Raw genomic sequence first — 27346 nt, 5'->3', positions numbered from 1 at the left:
CCGTTCCTCTCTCCCGCCGGAGAGCTCCGAGCCGGAAGCACGGCGGAAGCCCACCGTCCGCTCTAAGAAGCCCGGAGATTTCCTCTCGGTGGTGCAGGTCCAGGGCGCTCACGTGCCCCGCAGGATTGGCCAGGCCCTATCTCCGCCAAGTGCGTTAGAGATGCCCAGCGGCGACAGCGACAGTATTGTGGCAGCCCTTCCTGCCTAGACCTCAGCGGCCGGCTGCAGAAGGGGCCGCAGCAGGGCCGCGTGCAACTGTGATTGAAAAGCGGGGCTTCTTGGCCTCCAGGACGCGGCATCATATATGGAAACAAACGTTTGTATCTCTTCTTAATCCCTCCCTATGCCTATCACATACTAAGTGCTAACTTTCCCGGAGAAGGCTAGAAACTAGAGAATTAGCTCGATCTCACACTATAAATGCTGAGGGCTGTCAGCGGAGCCCATGACAATTTAAACAACTGTAGAAGCAGGCAGAGGTCCGCCCCACAGCTTGCCTGATCTCTGTTATGTGTAAGGTACAGGGAGTGTACAGAATGAGATCTCTTTGAAGGTGCTACTTATAAGCCTCAGCTTGGCAGGATGAGGGTCAGGGGCAGGGGCAGTTAAGAGAGATGCAGGGAATACACTGCTGGAGGCTTTTTCCTTCCGGAGGCATGGCAGTGGTATCTAGATTAAGGGAGAAATCATGCAGCCACATTGTTTTTCTGATCATCAACCAAGCTTTCACTTTGGAGTGACTGAACAGAAAAGGAAAAGCAGTAGAACTATAACCAGAAGTGAACCAGATGGAGAGCTATAACCAGGGAGCCAGCCTTGCCACTGCTGAGTCAACTACACACATACACCCCAAAGGAAAAGGCCCAAGAACCACAGAGATTCACCCTCACTCAACCCATGGCTAGAAGTACCTGTCTACCCCAAACATAGAGCCCAGAGGAAATCAGAGGGGGCCATATTCCCACTTCACATAACCCCACCAGCAAATCTACCCCCATACTGGCCAGTCACAAGCCATCAACAAAGGAAAGTCTGAATGCAGAGACTGAGCTCACTGTGGGCAACGAAATGTTAATGGAGGATGATCAATGCCTCTAATGGAAAACTCAAAGATAAGTTGCTCAAAGATTCCAGGCAGTAAGGAAAAAAAAATATCCTGACATTACCTTGGTTGCCAGGAGACATGGAGCAATAGAAATGAGGGAAAAGATTGTAACTGAAGAAGTCAGCTACAGACACCTTTTGGGTATTTGCCTCCTTACCACGGGGTGGGGCCCCACCAGCCTCGCTACACTGTATGAACCATCCCCCAGCCCCCCACTAGAGGAAAGCAGGCCAGAAGTGAACACCTAAACCGGGCAATTCAGATTCTCTCTCCTAAGAATTTGGAACTAAGTCTGGGAGATTCTCAATTTGGACTGGTCCCTGGAATGGAGTTGTAAATATGGCAACTTCTGCCTTGTGCCTGGGGATGAAGAAAACAGGAATTCAAAGAGGGGAGAGGGGATGAAAAGTGAGGAGCCTGCTGAGCCTGAGCCTGCTGCCTGTGGTTCTGACTGCTTGGGTTTCCAGCCTCTGGACCTCCCAGCTGCAGTCCTGCCCTTGGGTGTCAGGATATACACAGGAGTCCTTATAATTAAGCATATTTTAGTTAATTCAGGTAGATCTCTGCTATTCTGAAACAGAGTCCTAAACAACATATTTAGCCAATTCACTGGTAAAGGCAAAAGTCTCAAAACTGAACTCAGGTAAAATTACACCCATATACCTTTCCAGAGAGAAGGAGGCAGTCCTCATGCAAATTGGGGGGGGAGCAGTCAGCTGGTTATATTGTTATTTCACTTTCAGAGAAAATAGAAACTTGTGAAATTACAGTTATGTATGAGTTTATTTTTATGCGTGTCCTTTCCGTGAGTTACATTATGGCCGTTTTCCAAAAAACTGCAGTGTCTAATTAAGTGCCAGACACTGGCAACGCTGGTCCCTCCGATAGAAAGGATGGCATGTCACTCACCCTTTAGCACCTAGTAGGTGCTGTGGAGGCTGTGTAATAACATTCAATTAACAACAGGGGAAAACTCTAAATGCCTGTTGAATTAATGAATAAAGGAAGATATAAATGAGAAAATAAAAGTCACCAAAATCAGAAATCCATAAGTCTCTTGGCTGTGAGCACTCAAAAGCCACTTTCAGCCCAGAGCAGATCTGTTTATTTTTCCCTATACTCCTTGCTTTCTTCTCATGATATAATATGCTCCCTCCCGAACTATATTTAGAAGTCCCCCTTTTCTGAAGTCTGGCTAGTTTAGTCTCTCACCCTTCATTACTATAATCCCCCCAGGTGCCCTAAGCCCCTTCCTGTTTAATGGTGTTTGGGAAAATAAATAGAACAAAACTGATATATATTTATACACACACACACACATATATTTACATACACACATATATATACACATATACAATATTATAAATGTTTTTGACACACAAACATACACACGTATATATGTGCATGTGTCAGAAATAGGATAAAGAAACCACAGTTATTGTCATTTTCCTACATTTTGACTACTTTTCTTAACAATGATTCTGGATGAGGCATCTTTGCGTATTCTGGAAGCTCTGACCACACCTGGTTAAGTAAATTTGGTTTTTGCCTTTTTGTCCCCTGAATTCTATGTATTGCACAAACTTTATCAAGGAAAGAAAGAAAAAAATCCTTAACATTCTGCCAACCTTTTAAATTTCTCCCTGTGCTGAGGGAACTTTTTGGGGTAATAGAACTTTTCTTTATCTCGATTACACAAGTGTATTCATTTGTCAAAACTCACCAAATTGTATACTTTAAAAGGGTGAATTTTACTGTCTATAAAGTATATCTCAAACCTGACCAAAACCCAAACCCAAACCGCCTTTCTATGCACTCCCTTGCAGATGTAATTGTATGGTGTTATAATAACAACGTACATATCATTTTCTTAGTAGTTATCCCCTCGTAATTATTTAAAGTACCCTTCCATGTCACTACACTGTCCTGAAGCAGGGATTCTGAGAAAGTTGAGGGCCTCTAACCACTGGATGGAAAGTGTGGCCAAGCCAGTGAGATCATAACATCTGGTAAGATTAACGTTTGGCTGCATTGGGTCTTCACTGCATGGGCTTTCTCTAGTTGTGGCAAATGGGGGCTACTCTTCGTTGCAGTGCAGGCTTCTCAGTGCAGTAGCTTCTCTTGTTGCAGAGCACAGGCTCTAAGCATGCGGACTTCAGTAGCTGCAGCACTTGGGCTCAGTAGTTGTGGCTCACAGGCTCCAGAGCAGAGGCTCAGTAGTTATGGCACACAGGCTTAGCTGCTCTGTGGCATGTGGGATCTTCCCGGACCAAGGATCAAACGAGTGTCTCCTGCATTGGCAGACAAATTTTTAACCACTGCACCACCAGGGAAGTCCCAAGATTAGTGTCCTTTAAACTCTCCTCTTTGGTGTTACCAAAGTCGTTCATTATGAAATTAATTCAAAAGCACTACCTCTCATAAATGAATGTTGGAGCATGTAGAGTAGGTGTGATAATGTGTTAAGGGCAGGTATTGTAACTGATCAGCAATGGGCTCTCTTTCTAAGGCAGGATCTACAGCAAGTCACTATTGGGTTTCTCTTCTTCCCTCTGGTGTTCCCCAGTGTGATGCCTACAAGGTCACCCTATGTACAATTTAGAGATACACCCCGGCACCTGCCCTCAATTACACAAGCCCAAGTCACTTTTTGTACCTACGTAGTTGAGTGGGCACTAAAAGTAAACAATGATACGGATGGGAATAGCAAAGAAACCCAAACAGAAAATTCGCATCCCCTTTCAATCATATTTTTGTCACTGATTATTTCCCTGCACTATAGCTTAGTTACACAAGATCATCATAATGGTCATTATCAAGATAATAGAAAACCCAAGGCTCAGATTCCCCACAATGAACTTTGCTACTGGCCCCACCAAATGGCCCTCCTTAAATCCTGAAAGTAATCACTGGGTACTTTTTCTGATTACTTCCTCCCACAGACTTTGCATTTTCCCTACGTGTTGAATTACGATGGCCCATCTCATTGTAATGCCATCCCCCTAAAACCCAAAATGTTCTACCAATTCTTCCAACTCTAGTAGCCCCAGAAGGCAGGAGTGGACTGATGCTAGGCCCAAACCAGGCATGATAAAGAGCGAGTACTTCCAGGAAGTTCCCTGGTGGCCTAGTGGTTAGGAGTCTAGGCTTTCACTGCTGTGGCCCAGGTTCAATCCCTGGTCTGGGAAATGAGTGCCTACAAACCATGAGGCATGGCTCCCCCCCTCCCCAAAAAAGACCAAATGCTACCATTTCCTACCCAGGGAATAGAAGAGGGTAATGAAACATGGTCCTTAAGTGTGAGAACTTACATGGAGCTGGGAAAACAATGATAACTTACTTAGAGGAGACCAGGGGAGTATCATTAAAGACATGACCAGAAGCCCAGAGGCAAGTCTGCTACTCGAGGGACAACGGAGTTGAGAATATGAGACAGCTCATGGGGAATGAGATAAAGGATTCAGGCTATGAGGGGATGATTTGCCAGGGGAAGCAAGATCCTGAAAGAAATGCACGATTTGAACAGGTGAAGCCTTGGCCACTTCAGATGAGGGGAGCAGCATGAAGAGAGGCACAGAGGGAGGAAGCAGCATTGCACATGGAGAAGACGTGGGAGACCTTGGCATGGCTGGGGCAGGGTTCACATGTTGGGAAGGCAGAGGGGAGAGGACTGAAGTGGGGCAGTGGGGCTTAATCAGGGATGGCGCTGTAACTTGGGCAGGTTTCTTCCTAGTATGCAGTTTCTGATGCTGAATGAAACTTGCGCTCCATTTGAAAGATTTCCCACACACCTTACACTCGTAGGGTTTCTCCCCAGTGTGAACTCGCTGGTGCTGAACCAGGGTGATTTTCTGATTGAATGCCTTCCCACACTCCTGACATTCAAAAGGTTTCTCCCCGGTGTGGATTCTCTGATGTACTATAAAGCGTGAGCTACAACTGAAAGTTTTCCAACATTCATTACACTTATAGAGTTTTTCCCCAGTGTGGAACCTCTGGTGCTGGAGAAATACTGAACTCCGGCGGAAAGCCTTGCCACACTCTTTACATTCATAAGGTTTCTCCCCAGTGTGGATTCTCTGATGCTGAATCAGGACTGAATTTGAACGGAAGCTTTTCCCACATTCCTTACACTCGTAGGGCTTCTCCCCAGTGTGGATTCGCTCATGGATGACACGGTCATTGCTATACCGGAAGGCCTTCCCACATTCCTTACATTTAAAGGGTTTCTCCCCAGTGTGGGTTCGCTGATGCTCGATAAGTTTTGAGTTGCAGCTAAAGGTTTTCCCACAGTCCTTACATTCATAGGGTTTCTCTCCCCCATGGAGTTTCCGATGCTGAAGGAGGTGGGAGTTTTGACTGAAGGCTTGTCCACATTCCTGGCACAGGTACGGTTTCTCCCTAGTGTGGATTTTCAGGTGCCGTGACAGTTTTGAGTTGTATCTGAAGGCTTTCCCACATTCTTTGCATTTGTAGGGCCTCTCATCTGTGTGAATTCTCTGATGCTGATGAAGGTCTGAATGTTGGTTGAAATATGTGCCACACTCACCACGTTTATAAAATACCTGTTCCCTAGGGAGGCCCTGCTTTGCAATGAGATGTGTGTGGACACCACATCTTCCTTCCAATCGTCTGGCTATCTCTTCTCTTTCAACAGTGGAGGATGTATGATCCTGGACTGGAAAATCTGTGAAATCACCATTCTTTGAGTTTGTTTTCTTCCCTGTATCATACAGCTGCAGCTTCTCTAAGCTGTTCTCAAAGTGAGGGTGCTGGGGAACACCCACCAGCAGCACCTCCACTACTGGTCTGTGTGATTCTGGTCCTTTAGGAATGCTCAGCTCTGGAGTTTGCCCTCCATTCTTAGTCTTGGTTTTACCACCTAGCACGATAAAAAGAAAACAATATAACTGAGTCGCTTTGCTGTATACCTGAAACTAACACAACATTGTTATCAACTACACTCCAATATAAAATAAAAATTAATGTAACAGTAACAACATGGTCAGTATATGCTCCCCACTCCTCTACTCCAAAAGGATCCTGAACATAGGGAAAAAAATTAAATAAATATATAAATAAGGACATACACACACACACACACACACACACATTCTGAAAGTGAAGGGATGGAAAAAGATATTCCATACAAATGGAAACAAAAAGAAAGCTGGAGTAGCAATACTTATACCAGACAGAAGAGTTTAAAACAAAGACTGTAACAAAAAAAAAGAGAGAGAAGGACATTACATAATGATAAAGGTATCAAAAAACAAAAAAAAAGAAAAGAAAAAGAAAGCATACCAGTTACCTACTTATGCTAGAAGGAGAAAGGGATCAAGCAGTACTAGCTTGCCCAGGACATATGTACTATTTGGAGAGAGACAGAGCCTCCTGATGGTACCCTGAAGGGAAAGTAAAAATACTGGAGGTGAAGAAAGCAAGCAATGCCATTAGGACAATAAAACCAGTGCAGACAGCAGAAGCTGTTAATGAGGACAAATGAAGAAGAAAAATGGGAATGCGGTGGAGAATGCTGGAATGGGAAGCAACTAATAAAAGCAGAGGGAGGGAATTCCCTGGTGGTTCAGTGGTTAGGACTTGGCGTTTTTTTCACTGCTGTGGGCCTGGGTTCAATCCCCGGTCGAGGAACTAAGACCCCACAAACCACACGGAGCAGCCAATAAATAAATAAATAAATAAATAAATAAATAAATAAATAAATAAATAAAAATTTAAAAAAGGAAAGCAGAGGGAGCTGAGGTAGAGGAAGGTAATCTCTAAACTGGAGCAAAGAGAGCTGGGTAAGCAGCTCTCATGCCACACAGCATCCAGAGGGCTGGGAGATGCTGTTTACAACAGTGGCTCCCAAGGCAAGAAATTGTCCAAATGCTTTAGAATATTCTGTAACCTTTAAAGAGATGTTCTCTATCACAAACCTGACTGGGGAAAAAATGATTTGTAACACTGCCGGTTGTGAGGGGTTCACAAAGGGACCGCAATTTCAAAATCCAAGTGCTGCCCCTGGGAGAGACTTACCCATGAAAGGAAAAAAGACATGGCTAGTCATGACTCTTCTAGGACTGGAGATGGCAACTGGTGGGCAAGGGGGACCAACACTCTCACTGGTGGCACTAGGACAAGGAAGCCGTTTTTGCCTTTTCAGGCACCAAAGATATGACAAGTGAAACATCTAGCTTAGTGTTTCTTGAGTTTTTCTGACTATGATTCACTGTTTAGATCCTGACCCAGTACATACATGCTTCTGCACAAACACATATACACTCGCACAAAACTGAAATGGAAACAAGTTTCTCTGAACAATACCTTTAATAAGAGTGATGAATATATGACAGATTTTATATGAGTTTGGTCTATTTTATTTAAGTCTAGCACAGTCTAGTCTAATTTTTAAATGCTGAACATGACTCATTGAAGAGTTGCAACCCAGAAGTTTAAAAACACAGTTCAAGATTTTCAAGAACAGTGGTCCTCAAAGTGTGGTCCCAGGACCATCATCATCTGGGAACTTGTTAGAAATGCAGATTCTTGGCCCTTACCCTAGTCTGCCAAATTAGAATCCCTGGAAGTGGTGTCCAGCAGTCTGTGTTTTAACAAGCCTTTCAAGTGATTCTGATGCACACTAGGGTTTGAAACCCACTGGTCTAGAAACTAAAAAGAGGCCGTTGAACGCTGTTTTTAAACTGTTTTAGGATGTGTTTCTGATTAGGTGGCCACTAGCCACATGTGGCTATCTAAATTTAAATTAATTAAAATGGAACAAAATAAAAAATTCAGTTCCTCAGTTGCATTAGCCATATTTCCAGTGCTCGTGTGGCTAATGGCTACCATACTGGACAGTGCAGGTATGTAACATTTCCATAACTGTAGAAAGTTCTACTGGACAATGCCGGTTTAAAGCCATTGGCAGGGGAAGATCCCCACCACACACACACACAAAATAATAATAATAAAGCCGTTGGCAGGCTAAATAAACAAGGTGTAGCTGTGGCAAAGGGAGACACTGACAACTGCAGGTGGGTTCCTGGGAAATGTTTTTCATCAAGGTGATCTAAAGTGCTGGTGTAAACCTAAAGGCACAATGAAGGCAGAGTGGAGGTGAATAATAAAGGGGCATTTGGTTTGCAGAGGTTCTGAATAGCATTAAGGATTGAGAGAGTATAAGAACAGGGAAAACTGAATGAGGGAGGCTATACACCAAATCTCTGCATGGTTCTTTACATTTACTTCAATTCAATATCTTTCAAAAAAGGAAACCATTCATTCCCAATCATGCTTTCCACAAATCAACCAATGTGATACTTCACATTAACAGAATGGAAGAAAAGAACTGGATGATCAACTCAATAGATATAGAAAAAGCATTTCACAAAATTCAACATCCATTCACGATAAAAACTCTTAACAAATCAGGCACAGAAGCAACATCTCTCAACATAATAAAGGCCATAAATGACATGCCCGCAGCTAACATCATACTCAAGGGTGAAAGGTTGAAAGCTTTTCCTCTAAGATCAGGAACAAGACAAGGGTGTCCACTCTCACCACTCTAATTCAACACAATACTGGAAACCCTAGCTATAGCAAACAGGCAAGAAAAAGAAATAAAAAGTACCAGAATTGGAAAGGAAGAAATAAAACTGTCTATTTTCAGATAATATGATTTTATATATAGAAAATTCTAAAGACAACAAAAAACTGTTAGATATAATCAATGAATTCAGTAAAGTTGCAGGATATAAAATTAACACACAAAAATCTGAATAATTTCTATACACTAACAATGAGTCTTCTGAGAAATAAAGAAATTGATCCCATTTACAACAGCATCAAAAACAATAAAATACTTAGGAACAAATTTAACCAATGGGGTGAAAGATCTCTACTCTGAAAACTACAAGATATTGAGGGAAAAATAAGTCAAAGAAGACACAAAAAAATGGAAAAATATCCCATGTTCATGAATTGGAAAAATTAACATTGTTAAAATGTCAATACTACCAAAAGTCATCTATAGATTCAATGCAATTCCTATCAAGATGCAAAAGGCATTTTTTACAGAAGTAGAAAAAATATTCCCCAAAATAAACGGACTTTCCTTCAAAAGCCAATTTATAATTCAGTGTTTAGGAATTCATAAAAATTTCATTCTCCTGTACAGTTTCTCTCTCTCTCTCTCTCTCTCTCTCTCTCTCTCTCTCTCACACACACACACACACACACACACACAATGTTCTTACAGGGACTTCCGTGGTGGCTTAGTGGTTAAGAATCTCTGCCAATGCAGGGGACCCGGGTTCAGTCCCAGTCCAGGAAGATGCCACATGCCACAGAACAACTAAGCCTGCCTGCCACAACTACTAAAACCCTTGCACCTAGAGCCCATGCTCTGCAACAAGAGAAGCCACCACAATGAGAAGCCCATGCACTGCAGCGAAGAGTAACTCCCACTCGTAGCACCTAGAAAAAGCCTGCGCGCAGCAACAAAAATCCAACATAGCCAATAAATAAATAAAAAATAAACAACAAACAAAACATCAAAAAGTTCTTAGAGAAACAAGTTCTTACTATATTTTGTTTATATTCTTAAGTTGACCAACAGAAACCTATTTTCACTACAAAAGGTTTGAAATCCCTTCGCTTTACAAAGAAGAATGACAGAAAATGAAATGTTTATACTAGTCTTTTCCAGTTTGGGGCTGAAGCTCTAGCGAGGGAACCTTTTTCATGTTAAATCATTAAAAGACCAAAGGAGGCAAAGCTGGAGAGGAACATGATAGGTTCTCCTGCTTACCTGTGCAGACACCTCTCAGGTTCTCTCCCCTGACGGGTGTCCAGGGATCCAGAACCCCTGGTGCTTCCCCTCGCTCCAGCTGGAATATCAGCTCTGGTTTGGGGAATGGAAATTCTGCTGAAAAAGAAAAGGGATAGGAAGCTGAGGAGAGTCTCCTCTGAGCCCTCTCAGTACACCCTCTGTTTTGCCAGGTGGAAAAAGAAGTGATGTCCCAGGAGATGAAGTGAGGCCAGTGTGGAGAGACTCTGGGGATGTAAGGAGGGCTCAAACTATTTTGCTCAGGAGCAAGTTTATTCTGTCTCTGAGAGCACAAAAAGTTCCTGCTGTCACTGGAAGTATGTACGGGGGCCCTAGGAGACTCTTACACAGAGGAGACGAGGCCAGAGTCTCCTCCAGGAGGAGCAAACGTGGAACCTTCTCAGTACTCTGTGGAAAGAGCAAAGCCCCTCCCAGGACAGTTCCCATGGGGAAAGAAGGAAGTCTTTTTTTTTTTTCTTTTTTGGCCACACAGCACAGCTTCTGGGAATGTTCCCTGACCAGGGATAGAACCCGTGCCCTCAGCAGTGAAAGTGTGGAGTCTTAACCTCCTAACCACTGGACTACCAGAGACTTCCCAGGAAGTCTTGTTTAAAAACAAAGTGGGGACTTCCCTCGTGGTTCAGTGGCTAAGACTCCCCGCTCCCAATGCAGGGGGCCCGGCTTCAATCCCTGGTCAGGGAACTAGATCCCACATGCTGCAACTAAAAGCTCACATGCCACAACTAAAAGATTCCATGTGCCGCAACTAAGACGTGGTACAGCCAAATAAATAAATAATTAAAAAACAAAAAACAAACAAGCAAAAAAACCCAAAGTGAACCCAGATCTTTCTCCAGCAGCTACTCCTGCAACTGGGGGTTGGGGAGCTCAGCTCATGGAGCATCAATCCTGCTGGTATTAGAGATCCCAGGTCTATTAAGGAGGAAGCCAGGAGCCCCCACAGCAGAAGCTGAGTTTCGGGAAGGAAGGAGGACTCACCCGAGGAAGTTACGTAATTTGCATAATTCTCCAGCATCACCTCCCTGTACAAGGCCCTCTGAGCAGGCTCCAGGCTGGCCCATTGGTTCTGGGTAAAATACACGGCCACATCCTCAAAGGTCACAGATTCCTAAAACAACAGGTTCCTGTTTAAGCCCTGGATGGGGGCAGAGAGAGGGGCCTGAACTCCAGGGAAGGGGGGAATTTCCTGGAGTCCACAGCTCTGAGCCCCAGGGAGGGTGTATACTGGAAAAAAGAGCCACACAGCACCCCAGTCAGGGACAGCCTCAGCCAGCATTCCCATTTTCAATGTGCTCGCCCCTATGACAGTATGGGGCCCCAATACTGTCATCCCAAGCACACAGTATAGCACCTGCCATTGTCTGCCTGGTGATCACAGTGACCCTGGGTCTGGTTCCATGAGCTGGGTCCACCTTTCTGGCATGTTTTCTAAAATGACCACAGTAGGCATGTTTCGCCCAGCCTCCACCCATGCTGAAGCCCCCATCAGGGCCCCCTACTCAGCTCCTCTCTAGACGGCCCCCTCCATATTTTTACTACAGACACAGGGGCAATTCTTCCTCTTCCCAATATCTTGCCTTATCAGGAAGCTGTTTGTCCCCTAAAGGCAATGTCCCCTCCTCCCTTCCTAATACATCTGACTCCAGGGACAGAATGGCAGTCTCCATTCTGCAACATGGACCTGTCCCTGATCACCTAAGCTCGTCAGACCTGCCAACACTGCCCTCTTCACTAGGTGTGTCTCTTCCTGGCTCCTGCTGGGACCGTTTCCACCTTCTCAAGGGAGAAGGAAACCACCCAGGTTGTGTAGACCATTGTGCCTTGTCCCGTGCCAGTTACTTTCACATGAATTCACTCAATGATTAGAACACACCTGTGAAGTAAGAATTATTATTCCCACATCTAGATGATGGGAATCAGTGATATTAATTAAGCACTTTCAAATAGAAAAACTAGAGAGTCCTCTTTAGCTGAGTATTTATTGCAAGGTTGTATAAGGAAGCAAAAATTTCAAAATGAACTGCCCACTCACATAAACTAGTCCCACTATAACATCTCTCCTTGACTCACACTGTCCCCTATCCCAGTCTGTCATGTCAACAACTGTCTCTTTGTGCTCAGGCCCTTATGGGTGGAAGAAATGACCAAAGAAGCACCAGAGGACTGCAGCCATCATTGTAAAGATTGGTTCAGACAAGAATTATTGCTGGATGCAAAATCTAGGAGGAAATTTTCATGAGGAGCAGGATATTTGCCTGCTCTTAAATGTTTCCCAACAGATTTCTTATCAGTTGCGAGGGGAAAATCATAACCATACAGTGAAGAAGTCAGATAACACCTCGACGAGGAAAACTACATGTGGCTAGTGTGACTGAAGAACTGGATTTCTAATTTTAATTCATGTTCATTTAAATAGGCACCTGTAGCTAGGGTCTCCCTTACTGAACAGTGGAAAACAGACACTTTGCTGACCCTGAATGTTAATATTCTGTCTTTATTTCCTTGAGAGTCAACAGCTGAGGGCATGGTCCTGCCCATCTTCCCTCACACTATGGCGTCCACTCTCCACTCCTCCCTAATTATCCATGTGTCCTTTGTTCCTTGTTCTCTGCAACATTTAGCTTCTCACCACTCCAACCCGGCTTCAACTCTCACCACTCTGCTTCGGTCCTTTGCTAGAACTTCCTCCTTCTCCTTTATTAAATCAACAGGGCTGTTGATTCCCCTACATGGCAAATAATTCACAGAGGCAGCACAGATTCACCACAAACAGCACACACTTTGGAGCTGTTGTTCTCAACAGGGGCAACTGTGCCCAACGGAATATGTGGCAACGTCTGGAGGCAGTTTTAGATGTCACAAATGTCAGGTGGTGGAGATGTCACTGGCCACTAGTGGGTAGAGGTCAGGGATAGATGTTACCTAACATCCTACAATACACAGGAGGGTCCCCCACAACAAAGAATGATCTGGCCCAAAATGTCAACAGTGCTGAAGTTGACAAACCCTGCTCTGGAGCCAGACTCCCTAGGTTCAAATCCCATCCCTATAGCCATTAGCTATACGAACTTGCATGAGACACATCTTTTTGTGCTTCAGTTTTTTCATCTGGAAAACTGGGATAATAGCAGTACCTAGCTTATGGGGCTCCTGTAAAGATGGAATGAATTAATATGTGTAAAGCAAACATCACCTGGCACATGATGTTATATAAAGTTCAGCACTTATTACAACCACAGATGAGACTGGAGGAACTTCCTAGAAGATTCCAAATAACAAATGTTTCTCATAGAGATTGTAGCAAAGATGGACAGTTCTAGCTATCTATTCATCTATCTACCCATCTCACTTCTGGGAAGGTTCCTAAAAGAGAGCAAACTCAGCTGTGAGGTTTGCGTTTGGGGTATCTCCTCTTTTGGCTGGAATGCACATGACAGCTTGGCCATGAAGTAACCTTGGGCATGACAAACAGTGCTAGGACGGTGGAACAGAAAGACAGAAAGAGCCTGGGGAGGTGATAATAGTGGAGATGCCACACTAGCCCTGGACTGCCTCTCCGAGACTTCTTCCGCATGAGAAAGAAGGCTCTATCTTGTTTAAGCCACTATCACTTGGGGTTTTCCAGCAGAACATAATCCCAAGTGACCACTATACTCCAGGTGAAGTACCTGGAGAGAAGAGACTGCCCCCAAAGATGTTTAAACATTTCCTGATATGGAACGAATGTTGGCTTAAGTGCTGAAACAAAAGTGACTGGTCCAGTGTCCAGAAAAATGAACCAAATACACATTGCTCTTAAGTTTCTGGGATGAAGCTTTCTCATATGATACATCCATTACCCAGCTTTCTCATTACATGATCTAGGACTCCAGAGAAAAATTCACTGAAATCATCCACTGAGAAAACCTGGGAGGGAAAGCTTCCTCCAATGCTACATGAATTTGCACCAACAATGGATACAGCCCCTTGCACAGGTTAAGCTGCAGTCTTTGCAATGGGCTAGAAGTACTGCCTTTAGCTCCAAACTCAGCATTCCTCCAAGAATTCACCTCCCTCATCAATCCACACCCTCCAATGCTCCAAGTTTGGGCTTCGTTGTACCCTGACTCTGTGGACTGCACAGCAAACTGCTTCTGTGGGCGTGCCTTGTTTAATCTCAGGAGGTAGCCATCCACTGTGTATTGTCATGCAAACTAGCACTCCCCAAGTTTTAACTTGCCCATTAATTCCCCAGATATCATACAAATGATTCAGGACATCTGAGATGCTGCCTTTCTAAAAAGCCCTGTGGGTGAAACCAAAGCTGCTCACCTGTGCACCATACCTGCAGTTTGCATAGACATAGATTCTTTCTAGAATTTCTTGGCTGCTGCTTCCCTCTTTCCCAACCTAATCTTCCCAAGTTTATCCTACTCTCCCCCACCAACTCCCCTAACACACTCCTTTGCCATACTCTTTGATGGATGCAAAGTTAAGCACAAGTCCTGCCTAAAGACTGGCCAAGGCAGGCTACTGGTCCTTTCCTATCAGTTCTGAATATGGAAAGCTGGAAGAAAGCTCAGCTCACCTGGGACCATGTCTGGAGCATGGCTGATGACCCCTGGCTTCATGCACTGCCCTCTCTGTTTGGAAAAGCAAGAACCTGCAGAGCTAAGAGGAGAAAGAACCACAATGAGACTGACCCTGTCTTGTTTCCCACACTTGCCACCTCTTTCTCCCTCAGTCTCCTCGCCACTATCCTTGGAAACATACTCTTAGGACACTGTGGATGTTCTCACTGCATCCTACCTAGTGATTCATTGTGTGCTGCAACTGCTTCTTTGTACACTCCACAAGTTTGCCTGGTGAGGATGGAAATTCCTAGAAAGAAAATCTGAAGCAAGAGTCAAGGATTGCAGTGTATCCATGGCTTTTAAGAAAATATCCCTGGCCCACTCTGAATGCATTACTAAATAATCTGCACTGAATGCTTCTACTGCTCATAGACAGCAAAGACCCCAAACAAGCTTCTGGAGGGAAAGTATGGTAAAAGTGGTCCCTGAACCTCTGCATCGGCTGCAGAAAAAAACGCAAGTAGTGTTCTGGCCCCGGGAAGAAAAGGTAAGACGCTCAACGTCCCAGTGGGAGATGTGGACCGGAGACCCCATCCAGATCTGAACACTCCACCCCGAGAAGCAGGCGACCCCAAACGGCACCAGCCCCCACCCTGAGTACCGCGAGTCAGAGGAGGTCGGGCCGGCTCTTCGGGGCAGGAAGGTCGGTCGCGCCTCTCCGGCAGAGGGCTGGACCCAGGCTCGCGGCGCCCCGAGGGCCCCTGCGTAGCGAGTGCAAGGCCCCGACGCCCGAGCTCCGGGATAGGGAGTGCTGGGCCACTGGGGAGCGAGGGAGCGGGGGAGCGGGGGAGCGGAACTCCGCGCCGCTCCTTGAACGCCAGCCGAGGCGCCCAACGTAGCCAAGGCGGAAGCGCTTCCGGCCGGCGCTCTCGGAGCTTCTCTAGGAAGCTGGGAGGCTAGCCCTTCTCCATGGTTCCCCCAAGCCAGAGCCGGGGCAACTGTCCCGCACCGGCTCTTCCCTGTGGCTGCTCACCCCAAGTTGAGGATCACTTCCTCAAGGACGGATACTGTTGCGGGATTCCACAGAGTGAAGCGAGACACGGAGGCAGCTGGCAGGAAGCAGCGTTTATTGGTGCCGGCTCTGGCTCCCTGGATTCGTATCCAAAGGCTGAGCCCTGAACACAGCGGGACATTGTCTTATATACCTTTTGTTAAGCTTCTATACATTGGACTCTGTCTCGCAAATAAGGTAACAAGGAAGGTGACATGGAATTTGATTGGATACTTTTATGGCCTCTGGGCCGTTACAGAGTCAGGCAAGGGTTACATGGCAACAGAGTTAGGCAGGAAACATGAAAGAGGAGCTACGGAGTAGACACATATAGATAACAGCTGGACCTAACTGCATTCCTTTCCAGCTGAGTTATGGCCTCTGGGCCCTATTGTTACTTTGTCCTGGAAGAGTTCCCACCACAATACCACGTTATACTTCGTGTGATACTTCCAGTTCTGGCGCTAACGTTTGCTAGCAGCAACTTAATGCAATGAATGTATAGCCCCACTCTCCTGCTTAGTGGCTGACTGCCTGGACTGTGACCTAAAATCTTGAAGTCTAGGGTCTATCTAGGTTCAAATCCTGTCTCCACCATTTACTCACTGTATGGCCTTATGAGAATTACTAAACACTTCATCAGTTTCTCAGCTGAGAATGGTAGTAGTTTCAAACTCATAAATTCAGTGGATTAACTGAATCAGTCAATTCATGCAAAGGACTCATAAACAACTTCTGGTTCTAAACTATCACACAGATACAGGGCGTAATACTGTGATTTAAGAAATACATATTTGGGGACTTCCCTGGTGGTCCAGTGGTTAAGACTCCGAGCTTCCACTGCAGGGAGCACAGGTTCCATCCCTGGTTGGGGAACCAAGATCCCGCATGCCACACAGCCAAAAATAAATACATACTTGGTCTTCATGCCCAGTTAGTGACACAAGCTCTGTAGTGAGGCTGTGTTTGCTGAGATGACTGGCAGGTGGGGAATCCTAACTTCAGGATGGTGGTTGGGGGATGGCTCTGGTCACCAGAGGATTGTGACCACGTGGTTTGAACGTCATCCCCTCCCCCCTCCACCACTGGGAGCAGAGAGGGGCTGGAGATCTAGCCAATCACGTGACCAATGATTTAATCCAACATGCCTACTTAATGAACCTCCATAAAAACTCTACAAAAGGATGGAGGCAGGGGGGCAGAGAGCTTCCAGGATGAGTACATGGAGGTGCTGGGAGGGTAGCAACCTAGAGGGCATGGAAGCTGTATGCCCCTTCCCACACACCTTGACCCATGCATTTCCATTTGGTTGTTCCCAGAGTTGTATGTTTTGTGACAAACTGGTAACAAAGTATTTCCGAATTCTGCAATGAGCCTTAGTTCTAATAAATTACTAAACCTAAGGAGGGAGTCATGGGAACTCCAATTTTCAGCCTCACAGTGAGAAGTACAAGAGGCCTGGGACTTGCAATTGGCATCTGAAGTCAGGGCAGACCCCTTAACCAATGCAGTCTGAGGCTCACCTGGGTAGTTAAGGGTCAGAACTGAATTGTGGGACACACAATTAAGTGCCTGGAGAGTTGGAGAAACGGTGTGGGGTAAAAACAAACCAAAAATCCCCATACATTTGCTATCAGATGTGCTGTGAGTAAAAACTCATAAGGGCACAATAAAAATGCTCTGACAAACATTCAAAAGTTTCTTACTCATGAACACTAACTGGAATACTAGAGAATGCAGTTCATGAAACCAAAAAAAAAACACTAACCCAAGAGGAAAAGGGGGGACAGAAGCAGTAGTGCTAAGCCAAGAGACTAGCAAAGACATCATTTATCTACATTAATATCAAGACTACCAAATGGCATCACCACTGCCACTTTGTTTTGGACTCTTGTCAAGGTAAGGAATACTGCCAAGTTTGATACTACCTGACCTTCCCACTCTCGTTCCCATGCTTCAACAGCACAGTTCAACAGCACACAATATGAACCTCAGTATCACTGCATTTAAAAACTATGGCTTCCTACACCCCACCCACCCTGCCCAACAGAGACCCAGTTCTCTACATTCCTGAGGTTCATACCACCCTTCCCCTTATACCATCTTCTGGGTGGAAGCTGAAGATTCCACTTTAGACAACCCCCTCAATGACAGGTAACTCAAAATTGCCTGTATCTCCCCTATCACAAAAACTAAACACTGTATCACTTGCCTAATACCACCAAGCAAAAATGAGTTTTGTCCTCATTGTCCCAGTGAGGCTCAGAAGCCAGCTTTTGATTAGAAATGACTGGGAACCAGAAACTTTAAGGAACCAATGTATCATAATGTATTTGTTTTCCTACAGTATATTTTTATAAGAAAATTTACTAAACTCTTGAGCACCAAAAGCAGCTGGAATTTTACTTATTTATGGGAAATTTATTGTACAAGGAAAAAAAATCAACCCAGTGGTCTAATTATCATGATTTTCCATGAGAACATTACTTATAACTTTGTGTGATGACTTCGAGTCTGGGCAGAGTAGGACTAAGGAACTGATTCTCAATGACGACATTAACAACCCTACCATCAGTCTGCCTCATAATCCCAGCCCCAATAACAGACTTTAATCCACAGATTAAATAAATTTGCCAGCATGTCAAAAGAACCTTTATTCTGTTTATAACAACCTCTTATGCTCTCATGCTTTCTTGCCAGATGCCTTTGGAGCAGGTGCTTTCTGGGCTGGAGCTTTCTGACCCTTCTGAGCTTTTGCAGGAGGTGCTGCCTTCTGGCCTGCAGCTTTCTGGGCAGGAACCTTCTGGACTGGAGCCTTCTTACCCGCAGTGGTCATCTTTTTCACTGGAACCTTTGCAGCAGCTGCCCCCTTAGCAGCAACTGCTTTCTTGGGAGAAGCTTTCAGGAGAGCTGCCTTTTGAAGTTTCTTGACTTCAAGCTTGATTAGTCTGTTCCTCTGAAAAATTTCAATAAAAATGTTTACCATATATGCATACAAAACTCTTGTCCATCTTACATGTATGGAATGTGTAAGCATAGAAGACAACCCTTGTGATGTCTAAGACTCCTATGAAGTTAACTTTGGTCTATAAGCTTAGGCAAGCAGAATTATCAGACAAACAAGTTTAAGGCTGGAATACAACAATCCTGAATTAATTAAAAACTTACTAGGACTTCCCTGGTGGCGCAGTGGTTAAGAATCCGCCTGCCAATGCAGGGGACATGGGTTCAATCCCTAGTCCAGGAAGATCCCACATGCTGTGGAGCAACTAACCCCATGTGCCACAACTACTGAAGCCCATGCTCCACAAGAGAAACCACCACAATGAGAAGCTCCCTGCTCACAACCAGAGAAAGCCTGCACAAAGCAATGAAGATCTAACACAGCCATAAATAAATAAATAAACAAATAAATCTTAAAAACAAAAACAACTTACCATTTTCCTCGCCTTCATGACCTTGTAACGATCAAAATCTGTCATCTTGGCTTTCTGTTAAAAAAAAAAAAAATACCCTGTCATACCATCTTCTAATCCTCTAAAACCTGGAAAGGTCCCAATTCAAATGACTCTAAAACATTACCTTTTCTCTGGCTTCAATCTTCTTGGCCCACCTTGTGGCTGCCCACTTTGCATTGATATCTGCCTTCTCCCAGGCTTTTCGGACATACTTCTGGCGGGCACTAGAAAGAGGCAAAACCATAGATTAAGAAATCATTTTTGGGACTTGCCTGGTGGTCGAAAACTCCCAACGCAGGGGGACCAGGTACAATCCCTGGTCAGGAAACTAGATCCAACATGCATGCCACAACTAAATCCCGCATGCTGCAACTAAGACTCAATGCAGTGTATGTGTAAGTCAGTGAGTCAGTCAGCAGATAAATAAAAATCATCTTTGAGGCCACACAAATCCAAGGACAGCTTTTTGTCCTCTGAAAAAGCACAATTTATACCCCTCAAGTTAAAAAAGCCTAAGGAAGATGCCAAAAGAACCCTTCTCATTTTTTTCTACTTCCAGCTCTAGTTGTCTCCATAGAAAACACACCACCTGGCACAACGTACCAATATCTTTTACCCATTTGAGTTTGAATGGTGTTCACTAAATCAGGATATCTTATAATCTCAAACACACCATTTTTATAAAAATATACAAACCATTCTACTTTCTGGGTTTAAAAATCACCTGGTTATGTATATAATATCACTCAAGTAGTGGATGTGTAGAAAGCAATTTCCTTTTCATAAAAAACAATGTAAACTTAATCCTTATGCCTTATGCTTTTATTTTGTACAAATAATGCTTCAAGATCTGTGTTCAAATACCATAAAATGGAATTATAATCACTTTGAAATTTCCTTCAAATATCAAAACGCAGTATGCTTAGAGAATTATCTAGTAATATGTCGTAGCATATATTCCATCGCAAACTGTCACTACACAACAACACACCATAGTGTTTAACTTCTATAACCTATATGTCAAGAATCACAAAATGATTGCCTTAATCCCTTACAAATAACCAGGAACAGAGCCTCTTTTATTAGTAGCTGTCATAAGGAGATGATGTATGTTAAATACTGAATAGCTGACACATAGAAGCTCAACTAATGATAGTACTGTAAGAGACAACTGGTGTTTCTGTTCTGAAACTAAAATTGATTAATGTATGTTTGGGGAACCACACATATAGGACATATAGGGAGGTCTTTGTTGTCTAAATACTAAAAGAAAGGGGGGAAAAGAGAAAAAGGACGGGAAATCTGGATAAAAGGAAAGCCAGAGAACTACTGGATAGCAGGGCATTTTAGAAGTAAAGTATGCCTATGTCTGCAATGTAAATCCCTCTTCTAAAGTGCTCTCAATTTCACAATGCTTACTATATCCTCAACAGAAAAACAAAATAGGAAAAACATTTTTAAATTAAACTAAGCAAACTTTTACTAGTATTAACAAAACTAGGGAAGGGGTGGTGGTTGGTGGATAGTTACCTGTGTGGGAACTTGAGGATGAAGTCAGTGAGCTGCATGCATTTGAAAGGCATAGCCTGTCTCCTTACTTGAGTGCAAGGTCCATCCACCAAAGCCTACATGTAAAATCAAGGATCTTGGTGTAAAAATGTAACGGTATTCAAAATGCAGATATTCTATATAATATCAGTCCTTTCAGAATCATCAAATGCTCACATTTAAATGCTTTTTTTTTTTAAAGGTTAAAAAAACTTAGCAATAACAGTACAGCATAGAACCCAACTACATATAATTTTAAGTCTTTAATCCTTGCATTTCCAACAAACAACTTTATGATGATTCACAGCCTTTGGTCAATCCCTTAGTTTGCGGTGCTCTAACAGTGACAATAGCAAATAAGGGCTTTCTATATGCCTGACTTTGTTCTAAACTCGCTTGAAACATAACTGATTTAAACCTCGTCAATGTTTTAGCCCATAATTAACTAAAAATTATGCCTAGCTTAGGGGGCAGAAGTATTACTCAAACCCAGTAGTAAAGGCTAATTCAAGTTTATGCCCCAACCCCTATCTGCGCTGGCTGTTTGCTAAAATACCTGCTACCACCCTTAGTACTCCTAACTTAAAAGGGCTGTTGGGACAATTACCAATATCATCTACACTGCATACCATCCACTGCCATGTGAAGCTGTAATAATCTTCCTTACACTTACCCTGTTCTGATCAATAACATCTACAATTGCGACCAGCTTCCCGGCATGAGGCCCAAAGGAGACGTAGGCCACCCGGCCAACCTCCACGAAGCGCCTGAACACCTAAAATTGAGAAGTGGAGGAGAGAGAACAGCGCTACCGATTAAACATACTCTCTAGTTTGCAAGGCTCTGCAACTTAGTGTGGCTAAAAACAGGAAAAAAGAATGCTGAGGGAAACACGCCCAAGTGCCATTGAAAGACCTGGATGGACAAAATCCACACACGCGGCGGCGACAAAAGCTAAGTTCCCGCTTGCCTCCAGGCCTACGGGGCCTGCGCGGCCGACCACCAGCCCCAGCCCGGCTTGGCCCCGGCAGGCGGGCCACGCGACTGGCCGCCCCAGCGGTCCGGCGCAGGAGGCCAGAGCGCGCAGGCGTAGCCCAGGAAGCGCCGAGCCTGCCAGGCCCTACACGCGCTCGTCGGGTGCGCAGCCGGAAAGCTCCCAACTCCGCGTCCTGCCTACCCGGGGACCTTCACCGTGCGCTACCTAAGACCCACTCGGCGCCATTCAGCGCCTCCGCTCCCCAGCCGAGGGAGAAATGGAGCGGCATGCCGGACAGACCCGGAGCCCACGCCGGCGACACTCACCATGCTGGCGGCGTTCGGCGAGAAGAAAGAAGGCCAGGCCCCCCGTGCGCATGTGTAGAAGACCGCCCCGCCTCTGCGGTGAACGAGACGCCGACGTGGGCACCGATTGGTTGTTACGTAATCACGTACGCGCACGCATGCTCACTGAGAAAATAAGGCGGAGCCTGCCGGAGCGCGCTCTTTTTCGCAGACTGGAGCGGCGGGATTGCCTCAGTTGATACCGCGCGTGAGGCGCAGGAGGGTAGTAGCTTAAAACTGAAGGGTGAAGGCACAGAAGCTGTGCTTTCCGTTTTGACTCTGTCCACATTCCTTTCGACTTCCTCTTTTAAGGTTCTCCTATCTTTCTTTCTACTACTCAGTATGTACTCTCCTGATTTTGTCTAAATGTTACTGATGGCTTAGTACTAGTTTTTTTTTTCTTTTCTCTCCCTAAGTGACCCCCAGTAATTTTATTAACCTTTCATCTCAAAATAATTCTTACAGAAGAGTTACAAAACTGGTACAAATAATTCCCATAAACGTTTCACTTAGATTCCCCAAGTGGTAACATTTTACCATTGCTTTATCATTTAATTTTTTTTTTAACCATTTGAGAGGAAATTGTATCTCTACACACTTAAATGTGATATTTCCTAAAAACAAGGACATTATTTTACATAATCAGTACAATGGTCGAACTCAGGAAATTAATAAATTAATAACATTGTCTTTTTTTTTTTTTTCCCCTTGACCTCGGCGTGCGGGATCTTACTCTCACCAGTGATGGAACCCTGGCCGGCAGTAAAAGCCCAGAATCCTCACCACTCAACCGCCAGGGAATTCCCAAATAGTCTATTATTTAATCTGCACTCCTTATTCAGATATTATCAGTTGTTCCATTTATGTCGTTTCCAGCAAGTGAAAAAAATCTATCTGGTCTATGATTTCGTGAAGGGTTACAGTTTGTATTTAGTTATCACGTCTAGTCTTTTAAAATCTGTAGTAAACTTTTCCTTGTCTTTCATAGTACTGACATTTAAAAATACAGGCTAGTTGTTTTGTAGGTCTTTCAATATGGATTTGTTGTAGTTTTCATCATGATTAGACTCAGATTATGCGTGTTTTGGTAGAAATGCTGTGCCCGTGATGCATCTCATCAGAACACCCACAGGCTATCTCTTTGTTCCAATATGGCAATGTTAACTTTCCTCACTTAAGGTGTTGATCATTGTGCTGACAGTTCCCAAATGCATTTCAGTCCTTTCCTCTAAGCTTTCTGCCAGCGTACCTTCCTAGGACTGTTCTAGCAGCCTCCTAAGTAACCTGCCTTCTCCATTGTTCCCTTTCTGTTTTCTGCTCACCAGTCAGAGGGATCTTCTTAAAAAATAAATCAGATCACATCACTTCTTTTTTAAAGTACTTCAGGGATTTCTCTGGTGGGCCAGTGGTTAGGCCTCCGTGCTTCCACTGCAGGGGGTGTGGGTTCGATCCCTGGTGGGGGAACTAAGATCCTGCGAGCCACGTGGCAAGGCCAAAAAAATTAACATAAAATAAAATAAAAAATAAAAAGACAACCCACAGACTAGGAGAAAATATTTGCAAATCATATATCAGATATCTGATAAGGGACTTGTGTCCAGAATATGTTAAAAAGGGGCTTCCTAGGTGGCGCAGTGGTTAAGAATTCGCCTGCCAATGCAGAATATGTTAAAAATAAATAAATAAATAAATAAAATACTTCAGTGGCTTTCTACATTATTTAGAATAAAATCTAAACTCCTTACTCTGGCCTACAAGGTCCTGCATCACGTGTTCCTATATCCAAACACAACTTATGCCAACCCTCCTTCACAATTGTGCTTCAGCCACACTGATCTTGACCAGGCCACCAAGAGCTGTCTTGTGCTGTGACTTTTGTGCATGATGTCTTCCCCTGCCAGGAATGCCCTTTCCTTTTCATACTCACTGAATAGCAGTGGCAACTTCTCTCTTATATTTTTTTTCTAGATACCTCTTCTGAGACTTAAGCTGACTACCACATAAAAAATTGCAATTGTTCGACTTCTCCCTCTTCTAGCTCAGCTTTTTTGTTTTCCTTAGAGCTGTTATCATAATGGCAATTGTTCGACTGATTTTTCTGTCCACTTAGGTTGTAGTTTTGTGCCAATTGGAGTAAGTTCCATGAAAGCAGAAACTTGAACATCTTTGTACAGTATCTGAATAGGGAGGGACTCAATAATTGGGTAGTCTTTAGGCCTTGGTATCCTGCTTTATAATTTATGAAGCAGAAGACATGAGTAAGAATATTCATAGCAGCACTTCTTTGGTAACAGCCCCAAACTAGAAACTACCCAAAGGCCATAAGCAAGAGAATGGATAAATTGTGGAAGTTTGCAGTAATGGAATCAACAGCAACTATATGGGAACAGCATGGATGAATTTATACCCAACACTGGGCAAAATAAAGCAGACAAAGCGAATATGCTCTGTGATTTTATTTATAGAAAATTCAAAACAGGCAAACTAATCTATGATATTAGAAGTAGTCACTTTTACCCCTGGTGCAGTCAGCAATGGCTGGAGGGGGAAGAGTGGTTTCTGAGCTGCTGGTAATAGTTTCTTCATCTGGGTGTTGATTACACGAGTGTGTTCAGCTTGTGAACATTCAAATCTCTACCTTTACGATTTGTGCATTTCTTTCCCCCAAATATGTTTCCTGGCTCTACAACCGGAGAATCTTGATTTGCAGGTCTGCGGAGGGGCAAGAATCTGCATTTAATAAACACGCTCCCCAAGTGGTTCACTGAACACATTTTGGGAAAGACTTTGGGATTCTCCAGTTACAGAATTACTTTTCTAGAGTTCACTAAATGGTTATGTCACACTTGTTTAAAGTCTTCCAAAAGCCCATTTTTATCACCTAATCTACAGGATAAAGTCCAAACTCCTTATCCATTCAAGACCCTCCATAATCTCACCCCACCCCCTTCCTAGCTTTTCCTCTCTGGCCATTCTGAGTCCCTCACCCCTAATCCCGATATAGAGGCAAGTTTCATGGCTTTCCACTTAGTCAGCCCCCCCTTCCTAGAATATTGCTCCTCATCTTTCTCCCTGAAAAATGACTGCGCATCCTTGAAGAAGCATCTTTCTTAAAAAAAAAATTTGGCTATGCCCAGTCTTAGTTGCAGCAGGTGGGATCTTCATTGCCAGTGCGGGATACTTAGTTGCAGCATGCAAACTCTTAGTTGTGGCATGTGGGAATCTAGTTCCTTCACCAGAGTTGGAACCCAGGCCCCCCTGCATTCAGAGCGCAAAGTCTTAGGCACTGGAACACCAGGCAAGTCCCTGAAGAAGCATCTTAAGACGCCTTCCAAAGCAGCCCCAGGCGGTTTTCAAATTTCTTTGAAGCTCCATTATAATGGCAAGATAACACTCCAAGCAAGCCTTCTCTACCTCGCGACATAGCGAGCGTCCAGGAATGAGTAAGAGCATCTCAAGCAGCTATACGGTTCAACCACAAGGTAACCAGACAAAGCAGACGCCCAGCTCTGGTTGGCCGGCTACGCCCCTCCCGGGACACCCAACCGGCTCGTCCAATCACCGGGAGGAAGGGCAACCCGAGGACGACGCCAGGATCCAAGATGGCGTCCTAGCCCCTTCTGGTAGTTCGCTCGGCCTCTCGCTGCGGAGCCCCGCCCCTGCCTTACGCCGTCCCTACTCGTCCAATCACTGAGAGGAAGGCGGGTCGAGGTCAGCGCCAGCGACAAGCGTGGCGCCCGCAGAGCTTTCTAGAGCCCATGTCTTTCGTCAGCTCTTGGCGTGAGCTGTCTTGGAAACTATGTTCCTCTGAAGCCCGGCGCCCCAGCGCCTGTTTGCGGCAAGAAGTGAATGTGAAGAGCAAGGCGCTCGTCCCGCTTCGGGTTCCAGCCTTGAGGCCCTGAGCAAAGGGGTAGCGCTGGTCCCGGGTCCAGGCCGGGAGATGCGGGAGAGGGCTGCAGCTCGCCCCATTCCCCCCGGTGTCCAGAATCCCTCCGGGTGTCATTGTGACCAGAGTTCTTCGCCTGTACCCGCTGCACCCGAGTATACCTGTCAGCTTCAGCTGAGTACATGTTTCTTTTTTCCCCCCTCAGTCATGAGGGATGGAGGCGTCAGTTTACCAGACAGAACGTTTGTCTGGAGCCCAAAAGAGTTAAAAACAAACAAACAAAAAAAACTAAGCCTGTTCAAGAAGTGAAGCAAAAGCTACCCAGAGCCCTGACATCTGTGTTCCTGTAACCTTTCAGAGATGTGAACCAATCCCAGTTGTGATGGAACTGGCGTGGCAATCATGCATGTACCTACCTGGCATGATATATTTAGGAATGAAAAATGCATGTTACATCTGTCAAGTGAAAAAACTGCACAAGCTAAAAGTTGAGAATTATGTTTTATTTGGTAGCTTTTCTGAGGACTTAAGCCCAGAAGACAGCCTCTCACATTGCTCTGAGGGACTGCTCTGAAGAGGCAAGGGAGGAGCCAGGATGTATAGGAGTTTTGCAACAAAATCCAGGTAGTGGAACATTGTAAGAAAACCAGACATCTCAAGTTAATGAATTTAGGGCTTTTCTATGTATGGGAAGATGCAAGAGTCTGGGCTCATTGACATTATTCCTTTGATATGCACCTTAGCTGTCTAGGACCAATATCCTGTTTTCTCCATCCTGAATCCCCTCAGAGTGTACAGTTGGGGTGGATGCAGTGGTTGATGGGTTGAAGGCTTGATGGCCACAATATCGTGTGTTTACTGATATGTCAGGCAACATTTTTCATTCAAATATTTTCAAAATTTTCGTCTTAGGAGCCTGGAAGCTGAGCACGAGAGGGTCCAAGCCCAATCAACCTAAGACCACTTAGGAGAGAGAGAGTTATAGGATTGTGGGGAGATGTGACGTTTGATGCAATTTAAATGAAACACTGTTTTGATAGACTCAAAGAAAAGCAGGATTTTCTAAAGTGGTCAACATCAGCCCTAGACAACAAAATGGACCCATGGTCCTGATTTCTTTGAAAATGTTGTCCAGAAACTCCTTTTCTGAAGCTTTGCCCTTGGGATGGAAATTGAAACGGTTTCATTCTTACTGATAAAATGTAAAACACCAAAGTTTCTGAGAATTTTTGATTTTAGAGAACAAAGTTTCTCAATGAGTAAGAAATCAGTAATCACTCAAAGAAGAGGGTAGTATGACCCTTCATAGATATAGCATTCATTGGCAGAAATATTGTTTCCTGTTAACTTCAGGGTCGTCTTTATTTGTATCTGTTTTTCCTGCTCATTGAATAGCCACGCAGGTTTTACCTTCTTGGTCAGAGCTAATTTAAAAAAATATATATCTAAATATTTATTTATTTATTTTTGCTGTGCCAGGTCTTAGTTTTGGCACTTGGGCTTCTTAGTTGTGGCATGCATGCGGGACCTAGTTCCCCAACCGGGGATCAAACCCAGGCCCCCTACGTTGA

The 27346-nt window shown here is 44.4% G+C and overlaps 2 protein-coding genes across 7 annotated transcripts; both read right to left on the bottom strand.

The window, feature by feature from the left end:
* Positions 1 to 1891: 1891 nt before the first annotated feature.
* On the bottom strand, positions 1892 to 15352 carry ZNF619 (zinc finger protein 619). Of its 6 annotated transcripts, none has more exons than XM_057706880.1 (5): positions 15174 to 15352; positions 14527 to 14609; positions 10938 to 11067; positions 9921 to 10037; positions 1892 to 5987 (listed from the first exon to the last, which is right to left on the bottom strand). In XM_057706880.1, exons 2-5 carry the CDS (start codon positions 14545 to 14547, stop codon positions 4543 to 4545), a joined length of 1713 nt encoding a protein of 570 aa, XP_057562863.1. In that variant the 5' UTR covers positions 14548 to 14609; positions 15174 to 15352; the 3' UTR covers positions 1892 to 4542. The 6 variants fall into 6 exon arrangements, with proteins under 6 accessions (XP_057562863.1, XP_057562866.1, XP_057562867.1 ...); XM_057706883.1 differs by having other exon boundaries at positions 9921 to 10034; XM_057706884.1 differs by having other exon boundaries at positions 10938 to 11025.
* Positions 15353 to 18188: 2836 nt separating this feature from the next.
* Positions 18189 to 22095, bottom strand: RPL14 (ribosomal protein L14). Its single transcript, XM_057706759.1, has 6 exons — positions 21872 to 22095; positions 21243 to 21344; positions 20552 to 20646; positions 19146 to 19245; positions 19001 to 19054; positions 18189 to 18519 (listed from the first exon to the last, which is right to left on the bottom strand). The coding sequence occupies exons 1-6, from the start codon at positions 21872 to 21874 to the stop codon at positions 18247 to 18249; spliced, it is 627 nt and encodes a 208-aa protein (XP_057562742.1). The 5' UTR covers positions 21875 to 22095; the 3' UTR covers positions 18189 to 18246.
* Positions 22096 to 27346: the final 5251 nt, after the last annotated feature.

The sequence above is a fragment of the Hippopotamus amphibius genome, chromosome 13, assembly GCF_030028045.1.
Source record: "Hippopotamus amphibius kiboko isolate mHipAmp2 chromosome 13, mHipAmp2.hap2, whole genome shotgun sequence".
Lineage (NCBI taxonomy): Eukaryota > Metazoa > Chordata > Mammalia > Artiodactyla > Hippopotamidae > Hippopotamus > Hippopotamus amphibius.
The sequence above is the reverse complement of the archived record's forward strand: the minus strand, read 5'-3'. Positions and strand labels throughout refer to the sequence as shown.

What these genes read in the sequence shown, in the direction of transcription:
- ZNF619 (XM_057706880.1), bottom strand. Translation starts at nt 14,547, where the DNA reads ATGCTCCAGACATGGTCCCAG. An exon ending in AAATTACGTAACTTCCTCGG is followed by an intron (nt 10,038 to 10,937) that starts GTGAGTCCTCCT and finishes TTTCTTTTTCAG; the next exon opens with CAGAATTTCCATTCCCCAAA. An exon ending in CCTGAGAGGTGTCTGCACAG is followed by an intron (nt 5,988 to 9,920) that starts GTAAGCAGGAGA and finishes TTATCGTGCTAG; the next exon opens with GTGGTAAAACCAAGACTAAG.
- RPL14 (XM_057706759.1), bottom strand. An exon ending in ATGTTATTGATCAGAACAGG is followed by an intron (nt 20,647 to 21,242) that starts GTAAGTGTAAGG and finishes TTTTACATGTAG; the next exon opens with GCTTTGGTGGATGGACCTTG. An exon ending in AGATTGAAGCCAGAGAAAAG is followed by an intron (nt 19,055 to 19,145) that starts GTAATGTTTTAG and finishes TTTTTTTAACAG; the next exon opens with AAAGCCAAGATGACAGATTT.